Source organism: Limulus polyphemus, unplaced genomic scaffold, assembly GCF_000517525.1.
Source record: "Limulus polyphemus unplaced genomic scaffold, Limulus_polyphemus-2.1.2 Scaffold2048, whole genome shotgun sequence".
NCBI lineage: Eukaryota > Metazoa > Arthropoda > Merostomata > Xiphosura > Limulidae > Limulus > Limulus polyphemus.
Window position 1 is genome coordinate 24,671 of NW_013667658.1, and position 24,369 is coordinate 49,039.

Consider the following 24,369-nt stretch of genomic DNA (forward strand, 5'->3'; position numbering starts at 1 on the left):
ATATTTATATTTATATTTATATAAAAATTTTTTTTTAAAACCCAATAAAAGCCTTCCCCAGCCATTATTAGTTAATGATCAGTTTCTTGTCCATACCAGTGTATTTCTAACTTATTAGTTATCCACATGTTCCTGCAGAAAATGTGTTATTGTATTTTATTTATTATAGTATCATATTTCAAACATGTTAAAACATATTTCACTAAAGCAAAAGGTGCCACATTTACAGCTGTACTAGCCATGAAATTAAATAAAGCATGATATGGTAGATTGTAAATATATTACATATTTCAAAAACATTCATGTCATGAACTGAGGTTTTTGCATAGAAATTGGTGATAATTAGTTACAAAAAACTAAATTTTGTTATTCTTTTACCAGTTCAGCTATCTTAGAAAATAGAATTCAGAAATGTTTACTTGCCTCTCTGCAAAACAAAGAACTGTAACCTTTCCCCACTGCTTTAAGATATTTGTACATGCCACAAGCCTTGAACAAAGCCTCCACACATTAATATCTACTGTCCCAGCCTATGATGTAATCATCTTTAGACACATCCTTCGTGCACAGTAATCCTCATCAGCAATATCATTTGGACAAAAGCTTTTTCTTCCCTTGCCACAGCTATGTCTAGGTGTGTTTTTCTTAGGAATTAAAGGCATTCAACTTATTATTTTAGATTTCATTAGCATTTTTATTGTAGTCTGTCTGCCTTTAATTTTTTTGATTATGAGAAAGAAGGATACCAAATTTTAAATATTTCAATTAGAACTTTGATTCTAATTATCTTCATTTTTTTTTGTTTTACTTCTAATTTTGGGGCAAGTGTCTCATTGTCTGTGATAATATTTCTTCTACAGTACCTTTTTCAATTCTTTTAAACCGACATATGGGTTTCATTTCATTCTCTTCATTGTCATCATTAGGCCAATCACCAAGGCCTATGCTTCATCGACATAACAAGCCAATTCTTTTGGATCATCACAATTACAAATTTATGTTTTCACATTTCTGACATCTCCCGAGGTTCTGTATTCCTCATCATCATCTAATACTATAATGGTGATTGGAGGCACTCTGACAGTCATTGATGTTACCACCAGGTGGTTGGTTTCATTCTGATTTTGAATCAGGGATTCCTGACCTTCTGCTTCTGTGGTTAATCTTGCATTATCTTTCAATAAGTTTCACATAGTTAAACATGCAATTGACAACCCTTCTCTTTGAGTTGACTATGGCCCCATATGTTTTCCATTGTGTTTGATAGGCTTTCAGTTGGAGGTTACATTTCAGAGGCTTTCTGTTCCACTGTTCTGTGGATGCTTGGTCTCTTACTCGCCCCATCCAACATGGCTTCCACTTTTGCAACTTCCCTTCTCCTTTGGGAGTCTTATTGTATGGTATGGTTGGTTCGGCTTTCTGTAATTCAGTCTTAACCAAAACCCTGTATATCTTTCACATGGAGATATTTCTCAATTTGTATACAAGGCAAGCTGTCTACTCCTTTATGTCTTTGAGAGATGAAGCTTCTGATACAAAGGGTCTCATGTCTCTCTAGTTTCCTGCAAGAGTGGATTTTGCTCTTTTGTGGACTTTCTTCTCTTGAGTCTCATGTATGTGTCAACATACACTAATTTCAGTGGATTCTGGAAAATCAGTGCAAATATATCCAAATATTCACTGTTTTTCACCACTTACTATCATAGTAGCTCATTTGGTCCCACATAACTCTGGATGTCCCTCTTCCCCCTACTCACCCAGGCTTGCATCTTTTTTTAGAGCCCCCAGGGCTTAGCAGTAAGTCTGAAGACTTATAACACTCGCATATGTATGTGTATTTATACCCATGCTGAGTTCAGCATAGATGGCACATTGTGCAGCTTTGTATTGGATGACAACCAAACTTGTCAACCAATGCCTCTGTTCCAAAAAAGGTGCAGTTCTGGACACCAGAGGAGCAGTTTCTATATATATCTATGTCCTTGAAATGTTGGTTGTTCAGCAGGCTTGCTATCACCATCATCATTTTCTTGTCTTCTTATCATGATCTATTCAGACATCTTCTTTGTTGTTTCAAACATTCACTGACAGGGAGGCACTTGCTCTAGACTATCTCTTTTGGTCTCGTGACCACCATGTTTGGTTGTTGGTCTATCATTTTTCAGAAGCTTAGACGCTGGTCGTGGATTAACTGTTGACTGTTTCACCTAGACTTGATCCTTCTCTGATGTTTTCAGTGGATTTACTTTCAGTATGTCCTATAATCACTGCCCACAACACCTAGCTTCCACTTTTTTGGTCTCCAATTCTAGATTCTTTGGCTGTGGCAGTGGAAAATCTGTATCTGGAGTGGTTCAATATTTTTATATACTTCAGACTTATGACAGCATCATGTGTATATCTGCCCTCACACCTAGCTAGTACCTGCTATCCCCATTCACAGTAACCTATTGTCCGGTCTATCATTGTTTGACCTTATGCAGATTTGATGATTTCTGTTTTGTCCAAGCACCTCTCTGACATTCTCCCACACACAAACTCCTCTCTTATGTTTTCGTCTAGTAAAGTAAGAGAGAACTCTTACTTCACCAGTCCCAAACCACTAAGTAGGTTGATATGGAAAGTTGCCCAGTGGGTCAGTGTAATCCTACTGGTATGAAACTAAGTGGACACACCCCTCAATAAAAAGTAGGACTGTGTTTTTACATGTAAGTGTTAGTAGAGGCCAGCTAGGTGGGTCTTGTGTTCTCCCTGCACCTTATTATTATTATTATGGTAAGTATCTCTAGCCACTCTACACACTCATGCTTAACTAAGTGCCTGTGAGATAATGGCTGGTTAAACATTCTTACATTCTACCCACCTATGTGACACTTTAGCACCACGTAGAAAGTTTTTTGACAATATCTTTTGTTGTACTACCTCAATTGGGCAAAGAGTAATCTTTACATGATATAGTGTGATCTTCCACAGAGTGATACCCTGCTGTGCTATCCCACCTAGTAGGTGACATGCTCCATGGGTTTTCTGTTTCTGATGCTATGTTTCAGAAAGGAGTTCATCTTTGTAATTTCTTTATCTGCACTGGCCTCTACCAACTTCTCACTATGAGATTCCAGCTTTTTGTTGTGCAGTGAAGTGAATAAACATTTCTGAAATTAACATTTTCCTTACCTGAAAATGTATTTCATATATTTACTCGCATTCTCCCACCCTTCCTCTCCACTTCTGGTGCACTTATTTTCCCTTGTTAAGAATGAGCCTTTTTTCAAATGCTAGTGCTTATGGGGATTAATGCATATGGAGGATGTGTCACCTTCCTGTTGGTGGAGGGTCTAATGATGAATATGTCATAGGCTTGAGCAATACATGTTCGTACATGTACAGGTGGGAGCATCATTGTAGTTAATGACTTGTACAAAAATCTTAATTACTTTGTTGCAAAGTAATAGCTCTTTGTTGTGCAGAGAGGTGAGTAACTATCTAAAATACATTTACAGGTAAGGAAAATGTTAACTTTTGAATAATATATGGTGAAATCTCAGTTATTGTAAAGCCTTTAATATACATTTCTTCATTTATAAACAAAACCACTATTCATCCATAAGCATTAAAGTAAAACATTCGTTTAGTTCTGTAATATTTTAGACACATACAGTAAAATAGGTATCAATACTTGATAATTTGAAAACTGTTAATTATTCAGATAAATAGTAAAAATATGAAAATTATACATTACTTTATGTATTTACAAAAATAAAAAGTTATCATTTCTGTTAGTCTTTAAAATTTCATTCATACTGTATGAGATAAATTGATTGGTTGTGACTTGAATTAGAGTGACTGAGGTTTCTTTGGTTTTCAGTATTTATACCTACCTCTATGATTAATTTGAAATATCCAAAATGATTAAGTATATAACTGTTCTTATTCAACATTGTTAAATTACCACAGGGACTTGTACATGTTTGGAAAGAAAGTTTATGTGATTTTGTAATTATCAAGGAGAGTCTGATGGTAGACACTTAGAAGACTTGGAGACGCTGAAGTGGAAACCTAACAGTGATCTAACTGATCAACAGTTGGATCAATATTTTTCTGTAGCAAGGTTAGCATTTTTTATTTTTTGCTTTCTTTTATTTGATTATATACATGAATATATCAAATTTGAGTATATCTTTACATGGTTTCTGTTCATGAATATTAACACTGTATACTCATATTCAACTTATCCATTAAAACAGAAAAAATCTTATTTTCAATTATGTTAACTTATTTCAATTGACCAAGTCTTAGTATTTGTAAAAAAAAACACTAAACTTCCACTTTATGAATCCTGAAAAGCTTTAAAAAGTCTGTTTAAGCTAAATACAGACTATTCAGACTTTGATTTCATGTATGTATATCTAGAGAAAATGTATTCTTCTTTGTTTAATTTCCAATACTTGCTTCAGTTTTGATAGTTGGGTTTTATGACTTTTATGTGTAGTAAGCACTGTTATCAGTTTAATTACAATAATTTTCATGATTAACATTGAATTACAAAATATTTTTAGTAGGAACTAAAAATACCATCAGAAGCATATTATAAACAAATTTCTTGGTCATTATCACTGACTGCTGGTTTAATTGGTAAATTCCACATAAGGAGGGTTGTCACGATTATCATTTACTATGACTTTAAGGATATTGTGGTATTACTTTACTCATACATTGCCATCTATAGCACCCAGTTTAACTTAAAATCTCATGAGATTTCAATTGGTACAGGGTTTAAACATGATTTAATTTGCCATTTTGAGGTTTTTATTACTATCCAACCAGAGGAAAGGATCTGTAGGGTATCGGCCGCAGTCCGCTTTGAAAAATCAAGCAAGAGTCCAAGACAAAAAGTAAGCCAGGGTGGTTAAAAGAGTTAAATAGGATTGGAAATTAGTAGCTGTGGCTGAAGAAATGTATTAACTACTGTTAAAAACTAAGTGATTACAATAAAGGTAGCTGCTATTTAATCAGTTTTTGTGTCCATCATTCATTTGCACAGCTGGAAATATTAATCAGTAGATTACTAAGTTTCTCAGTGAATGTATAATTTAAATAGTTATTAAAGTGAGTTTTATTTGTTTATTTTGATTTATAATAAATCATTTCTGTCCAGTCGAGCCTTACTTAAAAAGGTTTAGGACAGTTCATACAAAAATAAAGATTCTTTGTATTTAAATAAGAATAGTTACATTTTCAGTGTCATTTGTAATGTCAAAAGCAATGTGAACTAATATAAGTATTATATTATAGGAATTGGAATTTCAATGATCATAGAAAAAGATAATTGAATAATCAAACTGTAATTTTGATCCCATGTAACTAAGGTACCTTTAATGGAAGATTGATATTTAACTTCTGATCAAAGCAAGGTACTTACATAGATCAGAACTAAAAATATATACCTAATAATGAGCATAACTAATTATATTATTTATAATGATTGGAATACATTGTTTTGTCAGTTGGATTCCCTTGTTGTTAATGGTATTTTTAGCTGTAATCCCAATAATATTTCAAAAGGTTCAACCAGCCCAGGTCGCTTAGTCTTGTCCTAAACCCATAGACCAAGCTAACAGTGTATAATAATCATTGTAATAAAACAATAAACATTAAATTAGAAATCATAAAACATAAAAATAGGTATAGTAAATATTCTAACCGATACTGTTCAAGCTCTGTTAAAAGTTTCACTAGTTAAGGATGAAATTAAATCCATAAACTAAGTTAACAATCTGAAATCATCTCTATAATAAAATATAAAAATTAGTGTTTTGTAGAATAATCATTATAGTAAAATAGTAAACCTTAGAAATAATGAAAACTAATCAATAAAAGTAGATATTCTATATTATTATCAATTTGACATTGTCTAGTTTCTGATTCTGTTTTTCAGTATCTTATTTAAACAACAGTGGATGACTCTTATTTTCCTTTAGAATAAGATAACTAATATAATATCCAGAATGTTTTCTAAAGAGTTAAGTGGAAAAGTAAGACTACCACAGTTTTATCATGAAGAACCTTATCATAGTAACATAACATACTCTGATTCCTTGCTGTTGGTGACAATAGAATACTGCATAACTTCTGTAACAAATGGTATCAGCTTAGTTGTGGAAAAAATGATGTACTAGCCCCATTGCTAATAGGCATGAAAAATTATTCTAGCCCAACTTTTTCCACTATAATAACTAAATTATTACGCATTGCAAATGTACATGTATATAATATTCGTTGCAGTGACTTTTTACACAGCATATGAAACTAAAAATCATATGATTTATACTACAATATAAGTGATGCAGATGTAAAATTTGTGGGAAGGTTACAGTCTGTATATACGATAGATTAGTATTTCTGAAGTATTTAAAATAAAATGGTTTAATTCAGAATATGTAAAAACTTAAAATCTCTAGGGAAGTGTTCCAGTCCATATATATAACTCAAAACTACCACATGGTATTCTGACAACCCATCATACCTAGGAATTAGGCTGTACAGTTTCATGTGGGTCATCCAAGTCATTTTTCCCTTGTAAATGCAGCTGTTTCATCTTCTATTGATAAAACTTAGCATTAAAAATCAATATTCTAACCTTAGCAAAAAATAATCATGTAGATTAGAAAGCATTATAAATATAAAAGTAAATAATTGGACAATTTAATTTACATGTTGGTGATTGAGTTGTACATATGTATATCAGGCTTATGTTAGATTAGCTTATCATCGACAAACAGGCTACCAGTCTTGCAAAAATTTAAATTACACTAACTATTTAATGATTTGTAAAAAAAATTACAACATGTAGCATTTTTGTGAATTCTAATAATTAAATATATAATTGGATTTTAAATAAATGCACAAATGTCGTGTGAACAGAAATGGCAGTATCAGCTAGTGGACTTTTACACTTCTCGGTACAAGATACAAAAACGGTTTTTGAACATGTAGAAATCAATGGAATACTGAAAAGAAACACCATCTCTACATAATCTTATTATTGTAGTGATACTTATAGTTCATGGCCTGCCCTTAATTTTTTTTTTTTACAAGGTGTAGCAAACCTTAATGCTCTTTTTTCATTCGGTGATTTAGGGAAAAGGTTAATCACATTAGTTAGTGTACAATTTTGGAATTTTTTCTGAAGATTGATACTTTTGTTTATGAAATGTCTTGTTTCAAAAATGTTTGTGAAAGTTATATACATATTTTATAAAAAGAGTAAACTTGTAACAAAGATGTATCATTATCATATAACTAGGTTTCCTACAGTAGTGTGTAATATACAATCAAACAGAAGACTTAAGTTCTAAAGATGTTAATACAAAGCTCCAGTGATCATAAGTAAAAACAAAGGGGCAACAAAAGAAAAAAGAGCCTAGAAGTAAAATCCTTGAAAAGTACCAAAGATATCAGGAAATTATGCTTTACAAATTAGTAATTATTCTTGTGTTTGAGGATAAATCAGAATCTGTTGATTAGCAGAAAGTGAATAGATCCATGTGTCTCATGATTAAAAACTTACATGTTCTTATCTAGTGAAAGGCATGTGTATGGAAAGAATAATGAAAAATAACCTTTTTTTTTTAATTCTTGTAGTTAATGTTTATATGTATTTCTTAACCCTATGCCAGCAGGTCAGTCAATTTGACCAACCTTGTAACCACCATGTAACCATGAAACTATACATACTATAACTCTGAGTGTATGAAGGTTATCTTTAACAACATTTGGCAAGCTTTATTAAACATTACAAGTATATTGTACACAAAAAAATTGTATTTTTTTAATAAAGTGTTTCAACTAAAGATGTGTTTGTGAATTTACAAAGCCATAAATGAGTCAATCTTAGTGAAAGATGATTTTCATGCTAAGAATAAAAATACTGCTTCTCATCTTACAGTTTTTATATTTCATTTGCAGAACCTCTAGAACATTCTAAATGAATATTAAAAGTTTTTTTTCCAGTAAAACTTAATACCTTATCTCATACCTTCTCTACTCTAACACTAACTAGTGAAATCATCAATGTAAAGTAAAATGATAAGTTGAAAAATGAAATAAAATAAAAAAATACCTGTTTTTTTATAGAATGATAGCAGATTACAACAGGCATTTATACTTATTTATCATAACAGCTTCAGGCCTCTAACCTTTTCACAACTTCTTTAATTTAATTTTATTGCTTTATAGTTCTTTGAACTGAGCCTAATAGCATAACAAAGCAATAAATCATCTGGTAAGAACTTAGGGTAAACAAAGTGTGAAGTTAGATCACATGATCGCAGCCTGCCTGCATTACTCAGAGAGATCACAATAATTTTTGTTTTTCCACTTAAACCTTTTTATTTAACCTAATAGGTTTCTAATACACTTTAGCTACTTTTGTTAAATATATATCACAATAAATGAAAAATGTGTATAAAAACAGGAATTTAAGCACTTTCTCTAGCCTTGGGGCCTTTGTACTCAAATGCATGGTATGGTAAGCTTATTTTTATATCACTATATAGGTTGCCTAAAAAATAATTTATGTAGCCTTCAAATATGAATCATGGAACAAAAAAATACATCGGGCAATAAATGAAAGGTTCCAAAACTACTATTATTTATCTGACTTTCTAACTAACCTATAAGTAGATTAGAAAAACTCCGTTACTGCTTGAAGCAATGTCTTTAGTCCAAAAACATCGAGCTTTCCTTGCAAACTATCAGTTTGGCTACTAAAACAAAACAGACAATTGTCTGATTTATCTATTCACAATACACACTTTCTATTGGTTACAAACATGTCAGAAAGAGAATTATAGACATTTTAAAAAACTAATGAGATAAGAAGGGTCAGTGTGTGGGTTGAACAAATATAGTGATGTCTCAGTAAAGCAATAAGATAAGATGAAGAATAATATTTTGGCTTGTCAATATTAGCTATAGTATGTGTTTCTAATTAGTGAACAACATGAAAATCTTAAAAGGGAAGAGAAGAAAATCTGTAAATGAGAAGTAAGAATGCCACTGCATCATGTGACTCGGAGAGGTGTAGATTGAGAATTTATTTAAATATTTCGTTTTGATATTTAAACGTAGATAATATAACGAGTTAAATTATGAAATATGTTTTAATGCCAGGTTGATTAACATACATTAATAGTAAAGTAGTTTAATTAAGTTTTGAATGTAACTGTAAAAATGTGCATTAACCCTCCTTTGTGTATAGGGTTAAAGTATAATTTAATATTGAGAAAACTTTTAGTAATAATATGGAAATGTTTTACACATCAGAGAATTAATAATTTTTACCAAAATTTAGAAATGCAGTATATTAATATAGATAAAATAGACACTTAAAACTGTTATTAACTACCATATAGGCCCAATTATAAAGCTATGTTTTTTATTAATAATTACGCTGTAAAATTTATAGTCGCCCTATGATCGTGGCTGACCACAGACTCTTTTTCCCCCTACTCTAGCCTGTCACATTCCTGAATGTCCAGATAGCATCCCTATATGCATGTGTGCCAGATGTTTGGTCAAGATTATCATTAACTCCAACAACTAATACAACTGCAGGCTGTTCAGTTATTGTATTGATTTTTCAGACCTAAAAAATGATGTTATGATACTCAATTTTTTTCTTTCCCATGGTTTCTGAAAATGAGGGTCACCTTATATTTGAGATTGCCCTATAATCAGGCCGATATGGTATTTATTTGTAATAACAATTGAAAGTATTTCTTAAGGTATGTAAATAAATTGGCTACACTTAACCCACCACCTTGAAGTTGAAGCAACAACTCAAATGTACCAGTAAGTGGGGAGAAAACAACAATGTAATGTGGCATTTGTGTACAATAATAGTGTTGCATTAAAAACATTTTGATTATTATTGTGAATCATTAAATGAATATTACTCCACTTTTTTTGGGTTATAATATTTATCTTAGAAAACTATTTTGTATGTATGCATCCAGTTCATGTGTTTGTGAAATACGGTTTCTTTTAGAGCTGTGAGTTTCTTTGCTAGAGCTGTTGACAAGTGCCACAGTTCAGATAAGGAGTCAGACAAGTGCATACAGACAGCATTAATAGGTTTGGTAAGTTTTGTTTTCTTTCATTTGAGAACCTCAAAACTCGTTTGTACTGATTAACAGTTTATACTATTATATACTGAAAAACATGTAATTAATAATGAAATTTGTAATTTTCGGTTTAATATTTGCACTGTAAAATTATTAGTGCTTATTGCTATCATACATAAAATAAAATAATATATTGATTCATTGAAGTATTACATTTTTACATAAAGTTATTCAGTCCCTGAGCAGGTACAGGTGAATCAGCGTTTCAGATATTATTTCAAATTTACCATTTATTATTTCACTAAAACAAATTTCCAGACAGGTAATTCATAATCTTCTAATTATTAATCACTAGAGTATTTCAGGAAATGTATTTCATACATAAAAGGAAAAACTACTAGTTCAATAAAACCAGAATTTGGTATTAGGATCTATGATGTGATTATTTGCTAAATTACAAAGTCAAAATATTATTTTTTATAACTTTGCTTATTAAGATTGAATAAAAAATTTATTTTTGTGTAATATCTATACATTTTGTCTCAAAAGTATTACTCAGTTGAATATTGTGATACCCTTGTGACTAATGCCAGTTTCAAATATGCTTCTTCTCATTTTATTAACATTATATAATTAGTGCATAAAAATTTATGAAAAAAATCAAATATTAATGTGGGAATATTCTTTTCATAAATTTCTTAAAGAGAGTAGCGTGGTTAGGAAGATAATTAGAAACTGTAGTAGTGTTTTAATTCAATAGATGGCACAGCAATAGCATTGCACTTAAGAGTACTGATAATCTTATACTGAATCCCACTATATACAGTACATACACTACCATTTTGAGTGTCATGATACCATAGAATTGAATGCCTACTTAGACAAAAATAACATACTACTGAGGAAGATTATTTTGAATAACATAATTTTTGGCAGGTTGACCAAATTCCTCCAAATTCATGGCTATAGATAATTTAAACCTTTCTTTTTTATAAATTCAAGAGCACAAATGATAAAAAGTATATATAATGGAGCCATAGAAGATATTACATGATCTGTTATACTTTAAATTATTTTTCAGTATTTATCTTTTTATTCCTCTTGGTTACATGTGATATGCATATATCGTGTAAAAACATGTTCATGGGTTATTAGATATTTAGCCTTTCTGCTGTAATATTTTCTTGATAAACTGAATAAGCAGAATATATATAAATCTGTTACTGAGAGGAAAAAACTGTGTGTGTTTTGTCCTTCATCACTAATGAGTTGGTGGCTTCAGGGGGGGGGGGCTGTTTTGTATGCTAGCACTTGCATATGCATGAGCCCAATAAGAAATTTGTCATTTGAAGCACTAGCATCTTTTATCTGAAAGCATTTGTAAATATTGATTGGCCACCAAAAGCCAGTGAGTTTATAAGTACTTGGTTCATCCATTATTAGCTCTAATTAATCAGGTTATCATTTATCGACGCAATATATTCATATTTGAGGAAATATTTAGACATTTACTGACTTACACCAGCTATTAGAAACTACAAAGTGCATAATTATTTTAAAGTTGCTGAAAAAAAACTGAAAAAGCATATCTTATGAGTTAAATCACTTCTCCAACATTTTCTATATTTGTTTTATTTCAGTAATATTCATATTATAATTTTCTGTAGGTAATGTCTCGCACAGTAATGTGTTTAATGCTCAGTAACCAGTGGTGGTCCTATTGTGTGTTTCTAAGTGTTTGTGCAAAATGGGATGGTTTAATTTTTACAAACTAACCCAAGTTACATTCAGATGTTTATGTTGTGCTAAATTTACAATGACCTCAACAGCATCTGCAAATGATAGTGAGTATTCTTATTCACAAAGGTGGTCAATCAATAGGTTATTGTTACATGATCGGTTAAGGGTAAAATATAATGTATAATAGAGTTGCTGCTTTTCTTTTTCAGATTTCTTAATTTTTCATGGAAACTGTAAATCACCCATTCAGACAGTCACAATAGTTGGAATTTAAAAATTGAATCAATAGCTTTTACAAACTGTCAGATGGTCACATTTTCTGGGAATATTTATTCAGGCAAAGGAGTTGTTTTCCTGACTATTTTACCAAGTAGCTTGAAAAGATGCAAGTCAGAACTGAAAATCTTTGATCACATCATAGCAATTTCTCATAGGGTGTTGGATACTGACCAATTCACCCACTCATTATACCTAATAAAATCACAGGAAATAAGCTCACTTTCCATGTACTAGCAGTGCATTGCTGCCCTTTATGGTCAGAAATCATGAACAGAGGCTATTTTGGTTACATCTGTTTTATTACATGGTCAAATAAAAATCATGTAGTTTATACAACACATTTTACTGTAAGGTTTGAACTACATTATTTTTACTCAAAATTTGGTTTTAGAGTTTAGTATACTGTGTCTAAAAATGTTGTTGAGGATGACTAATTTTAGTGGAATTTGTAGAGACAGAAAGCACGTTTTTTCTGGCCTTTGTCTTCAGTTATATCCAGGATATAAGATGCAAGTAGTAGAATTATCTGCACTTGAGTCTTTATTAAGTATCTAAAGTTTGAATGTGAGTTGCATTCTGAATTGAGGAAAACATATCAGATAATGAATAGCATATTAAGATATTGTTAGATTGATATAAATATGGTTGTACTCGGTTTTAGTCAGCATTCAGATTGAACATTGTCTTAAACACTTAAAAACCCACAAGATAATTGTAGTCATTGCTTAATTACTAGATTTCAAATATATCAAGCTGAATTGTCAAGGAAGAGATTATAAAAACTACTTGAGCTTTCTTGCCAACTTGTATCAGTTCAGTGCTAGAAGGGATAATTTACAAATATCTACATATAGAGAGAGAGAGAGCTCATGTGTAAATGTAATTGAATTATATAATATCAACTTATTATTCCTATTTTGAGTGATGCAATTCTTGTGGGCAAAGAAGTACAATACCTTTTTGTGATTAGTGAATAGGTATAGAATGAATGTCTTTTTATATAAAATTGTTAATTTTCATTCATCAGTGATGATGATGATTTTTAAATTTTTTATTTATAACTCCTAGATACAAAATGTGACTTCTCATCATCCTTGTCATCATGATACAAACTGTCAAATTTCTCGGTCATCTTCTGATCCCCAGCCTTCTAGCTCCAACTGGACTTATGATGAAACACAGCTGTTTGCCAGGGCTTTAGAAGCCTGTGGAAAGAATTTTAGTGCTATTAAAAACGATTTTGTAAGTTGATATTTGTGTGTGTGTATTATGTTAATGGTAAGTAATTTTAGGAAAATTAAATTTTTACTGTTTAAGAACTACAGGAAATTACTGCTTTAGTACCCTTGGACTGTTCTTCTAATGTTCACATTAGTTTTGTAGATGAATACCAGTGCTGAAAATATTAAAGACCACTATTTCCCAATTGACTGGACCCTGACATTGAAATAGACTGTGTTATTATAATTTCACTAGTGTACGCTGTTCTAAATTTTATAATCACTGTACAGTACCATAAGGTATAGATTACACTTGGGTCCTGTTATACAGCCGTCACTATAACGTGGGTTCAGGTATAATGCGAGTAGCTCTTATCTCCCAAAAATTTTAGTAGGCCTACTAGCTGCAATGGCCCCTTGGGATCTGCATATAATCATGGAACTCTATAAAGTTTGACGGCTCTTCATTCACCACACTTAGCAAAGCTATCACTATTTAGATACTTATTGTGTTCAGTTCAAAATCCAATACAAAACCTACGAATATAAGCAGAAAAAGGGATTAACAAAGTGAGATGAGAATAGTCATTTACTTCTAAGAAAAATGGGAAGACCACTGTGACATCACAAGTGCTTGTTTACTGCATTGTTTATTAAACAATGATGATGTGCAGTTTCTAATTGCATTCAATTTTGGATTTTAATATAATTTGTCAGTTTTGGCACATTTTTGACTATCCAGTCAGATTACTATATTTACAGTTGGTGATTATTCGAATCAATCAAATACCAAAATATTAAAAAACATTCACTTTTGCCATGTAAATATTAGAAACTATATATAGTTGGAAATATTAGAAACAAGTCACTCGTATGACTGGAAAACATACCACATGTAAAGGCCTACTGCACATCATCTTCATCACTGAAATTTCTACTGTCAACAACAAGAGAAACGCATACACGATTGCCGAGAAGCTCGCCATCATTAATAGAATGAGAAGGTCTTACAACAATGCCTAATAGCAAAATTACAAGGCCCTGCTGTATTGACCATCAGAAGCCATCTATGAACTGTTTCCTGTGAAATTGAAGAAGGTGAACAGACACAAAAGAAGGAATGACCAGCCCAAAATACAGACCTTGATAAAGCCTTGTCTATGCAATTTATTCAACAAAGAGCAGAGAGAATGCCAATAACCAGACCGATAATCTAGGCCAAAGCAAAGATATTTGCTCTTCAACTAAATGAAGAGAACAACTAATTTGAAGCAAGCAAGGGCTGGTTAAACCATTTTAAAGCATGCCACACCATCACTGAAGTCTCCGTTTGGGGGTAAGCAATGATGAGCAGATGACGAAGCTGCAAGAAAATAGCCAGATACTCTTTGGAAAATCGTGGAAGATGGAAACTACTCTTTGGAAAATCGTGGAAGATGGAAACTACTCTTCAGAAAAAGTGTACATCTGTGATGAGACAGCCCTATATACAAAGATGTTACCAGAAAGAATGCTGGCAACAAAATCCACAGGATTCAAACAGAACAAGAATTACCATCTTGTTATGTTGCAACAAGTATGGACATACACTTATGCTGCTAGCCATTGGGAAACATGCAAAACCTCACTCTTTCCATCACCTTAACTCTTTCAACACGGGCTCGGTCCCTGGGACCGATTCACATAACCTTCTGTACTCGTTTAAAGTTGACATCAATTTAATACTTATAACTCTATATATTGGGTATATCTTCACGAAATTTGACAGTCTTTCAGTTAATATTACAAGTTTTTCACATAAAAAAGTCATATTTCTTAGTGAAGTACTTTTAATAAAATAAAGTTTTGTCCATGAATATATTGAGTATTTGTTTTGAATAGTCCATGTGCAAAGTAATTTTCATGTTAAAATTAAAAATACTTTTCATCATCTCAAAAAATCTCAAATTTCCTTTGTGTAATCCCTAAAACCTCCTAAATGCATTTCAAAGTTTTTTTTCACTAAATCCTTATAGTTTATATGTTATTTTCTCTACCCTAAAATCCCTAAAACCTCCTAAATGCATTTCAAACGTTTTTTTTTCACTAAATCCTTATAGTTTATATGTTATTTTCTCTACCCTAATCTCAAAACGGGATCGGTCAATTCAATCGACCTCGTAACCACCCAAAAAAATTGAAATAAACCTAAATTAACCTTCTTTTCTTTCTAGTATTACTTCAAATTGTAACATGAAACTACATTCGTTTATCCTAAGCAGCTCTAAGTTCGTAACATTATATATCTAATTATAATTAAATTTTATTGTTCTATTGCCTTTTGAACTAACTATGTCTAACTGCTATCCGCGCCATTATAAGTTGTAAATCACTCAGGGAACGTGCAACTCACGTTACGCTATCCAATTACATCACCCACGAGCTGCTCGTGTGCGTGCTACATGAACAATTTTAATTATATTATTATTATTATTACTTATTTTACCTATTCTAGTCTTAAATATCTTACAAAGAGACATACTTTTAATTTTGGTTACATTTATAATAATAAAGAATAAATATGAAAAATAAGAAATAAAGTACTTACCCAATCTTCTTTTTTCTTGCCCTCGATTGTCAATGACAGTTAAGCCTGGTTTGTTTTTAGTGATTATAGTAAAGCACTTAACAATTTATATTTAATTAAATAATACACCAAAGAATATAGACTACTAACATGCAAAAAGTAGACAAATTCACTTACTTCTAAAAATTTTCATGGCTTTCTAACTCTGTGACAAGAGCCGTTAGAAATTTATCCAAGCTAGTCGTTAACTTTCCCACGGGAGCAATGTTGCTACTCAGAGTGACATTGACAGTTATCTGTTCAAAACACAATGTTATACAATATGCCATTTGATAGATGAAAACCTTGACTTTCTATTGGTTATAGGTAATGTATAATGAAACGTAAGAGAGAACTAGCAACAAATTGTGAAGGAGAGGATGTGACAAGTGAGTGTGGCAGGAGGGATCTGATTTTCTCTTTGATAGCTCTGTAACAAAACAAAATTGATGGTCATAAAACTTATGGTCTGTTTGAGCAATAATGATTTTATAGAGAGCATTTTAAATTTAATTTCGTACATTTTTGAGGGGGTGGTGGATAAAATAGGGATGATGACATGCTAAGACAACATTTGTCATGTGTGTTACACTAGTGGAAATTCGGGATTTTTTATATATTTCCTTTTAGAATTAAGAACTTAAAACTTTTATACTATTAAAATATGGATTATTAGCTAAGAGTTTATGCTATTCTAATTGGTATAACATAAACAAAAAGTAGTTTAATAAAATTCTGAATGTAAGACACTAAAACCTTGTGCCATGCACAGTAAGGGCTACCCGTGCTGATAGGGTTAATATGAAGACATTTCTATTCCTTTACAAGAGCAATACAAACGTATGGATGAACTAGTTTCATATTTCATCATCAACACTTTGTTCCAACCATCAGATGCTATCTCAAGATGCAAAAAACTAGAAGCAAAGGCCATCTTACTACTTGACAACTGTGGAGCTTACCTGTCAGATGGAAACCTCCGATCTAGAGATGGTAAAATCGAGGTGGTCTTTTTACCAAAAAATACAATGTCAAAATAACAGCCATTGGCCTAAGGAATCATTGCAACATTTAAGAGGAATTAATGCTGTTTTCTCGTTAGGATGGTTATAGTCAGTAAGCGTGATGTATGCTTCTTTCTAAAGGAAATGAATCTCAAGGAAGTAACTTATATTGGTGGGAAAGCATAGGAGATCATCTCAACAAAATGTATTCATGGTTGCTGGAGAAAGGGACTAGAAGACGTATTTGACAATGATAGTGACAGTGATGGAGAAAATAACTTGTGTAGATTCACCCAAGATGAGATTGAGAAAGCTGAAAAGCAGGTGATAGAGTATGGCAGTTTCAATGACAATGACTCAGCAAATGTGAGGAGAATAGTAGGTAATAAACTTGATGATGACACCACCTTGACCTGTCTTATAGTTGATGACAACCAGTTAACTCATGAGACTATGACAGATGATGACATTATCCGAAGTATCAGACAAGAAAATAGCCAAGAAGATGACAATTCAGATGATCAGCCACCACCAGCAGTATCAGACATCGTTCAGGGCATGGAAGTAGCTTTTAAGTGGATGGAAAAGCAGGAAAATGCTACAGCCAGAAACATTATCTGCCCGAGGAACATTCTGTGTTTGTGTAAAATGTGAAGCATCGAAGACATTGAGACAGACTAAATTGACTTTTTTAAGAAATGAGTTGTGTTGCCTTATTATGGTGGATGTGCATGATATTTTATATTTAATATTTATATTCATGTATTGTAGACATTATACTTTGGGTGAATATAGAGGTGTTTCCGATTTTTTTTCACATACACTTTCCATGATAACTATGTTCATAAATCTTCTGTAAATATTTATGAGATCCTTATGTATATTTAATTTGATTATGTCTATATCGCTTGTGATGTTGTAAATAGATTGTTTTCAATTTATACAGTTGATTCATAGTTGTCTGCTTATTATTTAGATTTTGTTGCAAACATTGTCAAATTTGGTGATATGTGGCCTTTCACTGTAGTTGATACATTGTATCTAGGTCATCATTAACCATAATTCACCTGGCTTGTATACCACAACAATCCGCAGTGGGACTGGGCTCTGTTGTCTGATGTTGGGTTCCTTTATACAATGGCCCAACTGTAAGGCAGTCGTGGATCTTGGCTCCCATCATTCAAGTTATAACAGAACCCGAGTGTATACATGATACGGCTGATTTGTGGGAATACGAGTGCCCCGATATTAAACTCCTGTAGCTTGTGGTGTTGTGTTAAATAATTCTCATTAATTTTCTAGATTAAAGCATATTGTTAAAGAAAGTTACCTTTTTTTGTGTGTTTTGTCATATAATAGCTATTAGAGAAAGTAACTCTTGATCTTTAAAAAAAAAACTTCAAACCTGATCACCAAAGTATTTTTGTATATTTGTTTCAAGGTATAAAAATACTAACTAGTATAGAATATTAACTGCCATTAGTTTATGCAATGCTTTATTAAATTTTTTGATTAAATATCAAAATACCTCAATAAACATAATTCTAGCATACTTCTAAAGCCATGCAATGCTTTCCATAGTCATTATAATTAGTCATATAAAGTAGGAACGTTTCAATGATCTAATAATTTTTTGTTTGCTTGATGATAAGATTGAAACCTTTATAATGAACATAGTTAGCTTCCTTTTAATATAAATGTAATGGGGTATAAATTTGTTCTTTTACATTACTACCTCCATCAGGGAAATCAAGATATGTGATAAGTCTTAAATCACTGAGGTTTTCTAGCACATCAGCTAAACTTCCTCACCACCCTCCTCATATACAGCGAAGTTTAGTTAGTTATGCCATTCATTTTTATGCTAGCTTAGTAGAAACTGAACTAAATTAGTTGTGTTTTTCAACTGGAAAGTTTGAAAAAGCTGCTGTTGGATAACATTAATATGAAGTTAACCACATATGTTTCATTAGTTTTATATATAGTCACTATATTTGATTTTTTTTTTTTTCAATTTCTATAGAGTCCCTGTAATAACAACTGATGTTGAGAGATTCACCAAGTAAACTATACATTGTAAAATGTTGTTGTAAGTCTACAGAATACTAGTAGTTAGCATTGTACATAGTGTTCTTGTTAATCAGTTCAAATCATTTCAACTTTCATGTTTATTGGCTTCAGATTATTGTTAAGTTAGAAAAGTATTTACAAAAGAAGATTAAACATTACATTTAAATCTGTCTTGTTTTTGTAAGGCCAGTTTCTGTATTTGGTCCCATATTTAGGACAGTTGCATTAAGGAGGAAGTAATATCAAAATCAAAACTGTATAAAAGAAATCTTTGTAAGTAATATAAAAATAAGCTTAAACTAAGCTTGTCTAGTAAGACAACATCCAATTCTGATAAATTATTTAGGCTGAGTCTGATAAGTAAGTTTATAGTGGTGAAAAGGGGTGAAGTTTTGTCTGAAGTATTAGTTAATTTTTTATAAAACAACAACATAAAAGCTCTATAAAAATATAAATGTTGTAATTAAAGCTACTATATTAGGCCATGTGAGTGGCATATGTGTATTGCTGAATTGAATTTTTCCCAGACAGGAAATTGCTAACATATCTACTGATAACATTAAATCTGATTTTCTGAATGTTTTATCTTCTAGTTACCATGGAAACCTGTAAAGAGTATTATAGAATATTATTACCAAGGGAAGGAAAATCGAGCAAGTACCTGTTGTAAAACACCTATTAGTATGTTTTCTCAAGTAAGACCAAAAGTTAGTGTGGTATTTAAGATGTTTGTTTTTTATAATTGCTTTTATTATTGTTATGTAGATGTTTTTGTATTGAACTTATCTGTCACAAATATATAGTTATGCTATTATGTATTCAAAGCTACAATTAAAGTATTAAAGAAATGCATATTTCTTTGTTTTTAATGATTGTTTGATGTTCTTTTAAGTAGTAGTTAGTATTTTTATTTTATTAACACATTCAGAGAAATAGTTAGATTACAATGTTTCTTCCTGTGTTGTTTGTGTGAACAACATGTACAGCGGGCCCATAAATTAAGAAGAATTCTTGACAAAAATTACACTTAGAATGTATGTAATTTTTTTTCTAGATTATTTCTATATATCACTATCAGGCATTGACAAGAAAACTGAAAGTAAAAAAAGAAGTGTTCTTCACTAGTTTAACAAAATATTAGCCCATAAGTTTACTGCCAGTGATTTGTCATATGGCTTTTGGCAAGTGAACTTCTAAGGGGGTAATGTTCTGGCTAATATATGTTGCCACAATGGTAAAAACTTTTACTACAATAAAAATTTGGAGGAATTAAATCCTCACACTGTTATGAGTGAGATACAAGTAAACTGTGGCATTTTTCAAGAAACTAAAGAATGGTATTCTTTAGCAATTTTAAGGTCATACATATGAATAAATTAATAATAAAATACATAGTATTAATTTCAAACATAGACTTGTGATTAGAAAAACTGAACCAAATAAAACTACTAATTACAGCTTTCATTGCATCTAATCATACTGACTCCATTTTTTTAATATACAGCTGATATGATCATCTTTGATATGTATCTTTCTATATTATGTCTTACTCGTACTTTAAGTATTGTATGTTTTGTAGTATTTCAGAATATAACAACTGTAGGAGTTAGTGCCACCAACCTTGTTGTCATAAAATTACCACTGCACAAGTAAAAAAGATTATTTGTATTTGATGTGAAATGCAACATAGACTCTTTTTTGAATTTTAATCTTGATTAGTCAAATACAGTCATACTTGACTGAAGTTGTGACCCAATGGCTGCTCATATTTTTCTGTTGTGGTACAGTTATAATAGCTATATTGCTTTTTTTGTCCAGTTTTCATACATAACCTCTTGAGTTTCAATGCTGCCTTTTCCTTACAAGTTCCTTGTGTAATATTAAACCATAATATAATCTGAGTCTTCCAGGCATCAGTTAAGAATTTCACGTGTCAGAATTCTATTAACATTGCTTGGCAGTCGATAGATAGGGTAGTGCCACCAAATATTGATCACTTTTCAGAAGGAAATAAAACTTTCCAACACAAGATACCATACACTCAGACCACAAAAATATGCTTAGATTGAGCTTTAGAATTTACAAAATAGAGATATCCCAAGTATTTAATGGTGTTAGAAAACAAAGGTATAGGGATCAACTTGGCACCAGGACCCACCCAGAAAAGAGACCCCAGCTGTGTTATGCAAATTGCAGTATCTTGTAATAGGTGAGAATCCACAATCACAAAAGTCAGTGACAAAAGCTGTTCACATGTTACAGGTACCAGTATGCAACATAATCAAGAAGGATCTCTGTCTGAAAACAAGGCCGACAAGGTATGGGTTTGCCATGATAATGCTTCCAATCATGCCTCCCATTCTGTTGTCACATACCTCAAGCAGCTGGAGAATGAAATACTTATTCATGCTATTCCATACAGAAACATACCAGTCAAGTTGCTGAATACAATGCTTATGGATTTCTGTGCAATGGCACTGTTGATATGGCCACTAGAAAAACCGTTGCCCTCACACACTAAAAGGATTATGTAAAGAAATCAAAAAGTGTATGATTTGAATATGAATGCCTTACAGTGAAGCTTTTTGCAATGAAACTTCTGCAGGGCTGTTGTCAAAACTCATGGTCATGAGTAAAGCATGACCAGGCATAGTAAAATAGATTGTAACAACAAGTTAAGGCCCCACAATTTTATCCCTCTTACCACAGGCAGGTCAAAGTGCATGTCACAACTTTTTAGAGAGTTACATTCAAAATTTAATTAACCTACTTTATTGTCATAGTATATGAATACACTTGGCATCAAAATGTAGTTTCGTAAATCAAATTTTAATATTATACAAGTTTTAAGTTCTTAATTTTATAAGGAAATATTTACAAATTCCTCAATCTCCACTAGAATGAGAACTGTGACATTTGCTCTCTAAATCTTCCTTCTTTTCTAACTTATTTACCACACCTCCAAGAAATACAGAATTTAATGTAAATAACTCATTATAATATAGTTATTACTCAGGTAAGGCATCATTTTATTTGTTTATGGAAACATAAACTAGAAAATCAGACCCACTTGCCATGCTCACCTGTCCCATCGTCTTGTTCACAAATTGCCAATAATTCTCTTTGATGTTTAACCCTTTCAAGACGGGTCACGGGTGAAAGGCCATGTCATCTCTTTGGTTGACTCGCATTCAAAATTTTATTGAACTACTATTTCATGAACTTATGTCAGTAACTTTGGTATCAAACTGTAGATTGTAATTCAAAAGGGAGCATTTCCAAAAATGGAAAAAGGTGGGCAGGGTGCCACTGTGTTTGATTTATTACATGAGCAATATCTTTGCAAATTGAAAAGATAAGAGGCTCTTATTTTTACATTCTAGCTTGTCAATATCGGTAATTTGAGTTTCTAATTCATATGAAACTATAGACTTAGTATTTTGACTTCACAAACATCTAATTTCAACCAGTGCTGTATTCAACATACCACGTGACACACAAAAATCGAGGTTTATCTGTGTTTTTTAATATTTGCTTTTAAGTTAAGAAATTAAGTAATACATAGTACTAAAATATCCAAGCCTGTTAAAATGGCTGAGAAAGCCACTAGGGGGACATTCTGAGCTTCTTATAGGTTATTCATGTCGAATATAGAAGAAAGTGTATATACCTTGCCTGGCTAACAACACATAAGTTGCAATGATGCAGCACACATGCACTCATGTTACTTTATCCAATAACATAAAACTGACCTTTGGTCTGTTCAAAAATAGCTCGTCTTGGCTTTGCTTTAGTAAACTAATATTTTGTAAAATACAGTCTCTTTGCCACAGTTGAAGCTAAAGCTTTAAATAGTTCTGTTTTTTGTAAAAAGTCCACACAGTCTGGTTTAGTTACTTTAGAATCCAACTGACAATACATATATTATACATTATATATGTATATAGATTATTGCTATTTTGAAATATATTTGCTTATTTTTCTTAAAACATAGAACAGTAAATACAGGAGTAAAGCAAACAATTATCTCTTCTAGTTATGACCTTTGTAGTTGGTTGCTGCTTGATGTAGGTTGCTAAGCCTTTAAAAATTGTGCATGTGGAGGATATGAAACAAAATGTTTTTTAGGTTTTATACATATATTTGAATAACTAAAAAGTCATAAATTAATACCATAGAATTCCACTATAATATATCAAGCTTAGTAACTAAGATGTATATTAGTGTAAAAAAATATGAAATTTTGAGCAGACCAAAGACACACCCTACCTCGTTGAAATATTGGTTCAAAAGAAAGAAATGGCCCAATATAATCAGAATAATAAATATATATAAATATATAATGTTATGAGATTTAAGCTATTTAGTCTAAACATTTATGTTTTCATGTTATAATCTTTGTTCATTCTAGAGTGAAAGAAACATAATTTATATCTATTTCCTAATTTTTTATGGTGGTTACGAGATCGGTCAAATCTACCAAACCCATACACAATTTCATTACTGAAAATAACAGATAAAATACAAAGTTTTTTTCTTAAGAAACATTTGATAACTATCTGGACATCATAAAGATTTTGCATATGAAATTTCAAAATTTTCTGATGCATAAAAGTATTTTTAATCTTAAAATGAAAATTACTTTGCATGTTAGATTGACATCATGCAAAAAGTTAAAAAGCCATCAGAAAAACATTGCTTTACAAACCTTAAGACTTAATAAAAATATATATATATTTTGCGTATGAAAGCATTGTAATGTTTACTGATAATGTACGAAATTTCATTAACATTCACTTACTAATTTAAAAGTTGTAGCATGAAAACTATAACAAGCAAAAATGGTTACGAGGTCTGAGACCGAGCCCGTGCAGAAAGAGTTAATTATACGAGACAAACATTCTCAAGAGTAAAAATACCTTCTTGGAGTAATGGAGTTATGTCTGCCTGATACCTTGATCCAACTCTGATCTCTCCTTTGTCTGCTAAAAGTGTCTTCTGTTGGGGGTCAAACACTAGAGTGTAAAAGAAAGCATCCTGCAAAAACAAAAAGTACATCAAACAGTCGTATAATAAAGAAAACTGTAAATGTCAACCAGTAAGAGCCATAAGAAAGGACAGCATAATGAACAGTAAGCTAAACAAGAATAAAAAAATAAGTAAAACACTGAGATGTGGAAAAGAAGAGTTGTCAAACAGTAAGCTGTATCATAATACAGTTCACATACTTGTCAAGACAAGGTATTCATGGACTTTTCCTTAACTTGTTAGGGATGAACAGCCAGATTTTAAAGATGTAAACTATATATATATATATATATATATAT

General features: G+C 31.6%; 1 protein-coding gene across 4 annotated transcripts in view; it reads left to right on the forward strand.

Annotated features, from left to right (window-relative positions):
* The window catches only part of LOC106465775, a 42,812-nt gene that overhangs the window by 5,520 nt on the left and 12,923 nt on the right, over nucleotides 1-24,369 (forward strand). For 2 of the 4 annotated variants that reach the window (XM_022393709.1, XM_022393711.1), the window contains exons 3-7: nucleotides 4,006-4,108; nucleotides 4,803-4,892; nucleotides 10,049-10,139; nucleotides 13,212-13,385; nucleotides 19,636-19,749. In XM_022393709.1, the coding sequence (XP_022249417.1) occupies nucleotides 4,006-4,108; nucleotides 4,803-4,892; nucleotides 10,049-10,139; nucleotides 13,212-13,385; nucleotides 19,636-19,749 (572 nt within the window). The remainder of the gene's footprint in view (nucleotides 1-4,005; nucleotides 4,109-4,802; nucleotides 4,893-10,048; nucleotides 10,140-13,211; nucleotides 13,386-19,635; nucleotides 19,750-24,369) is intronic. The other 2 variants (XM_022393710.1, XM_022393712.1) reach the window with 2 other exon arrangements.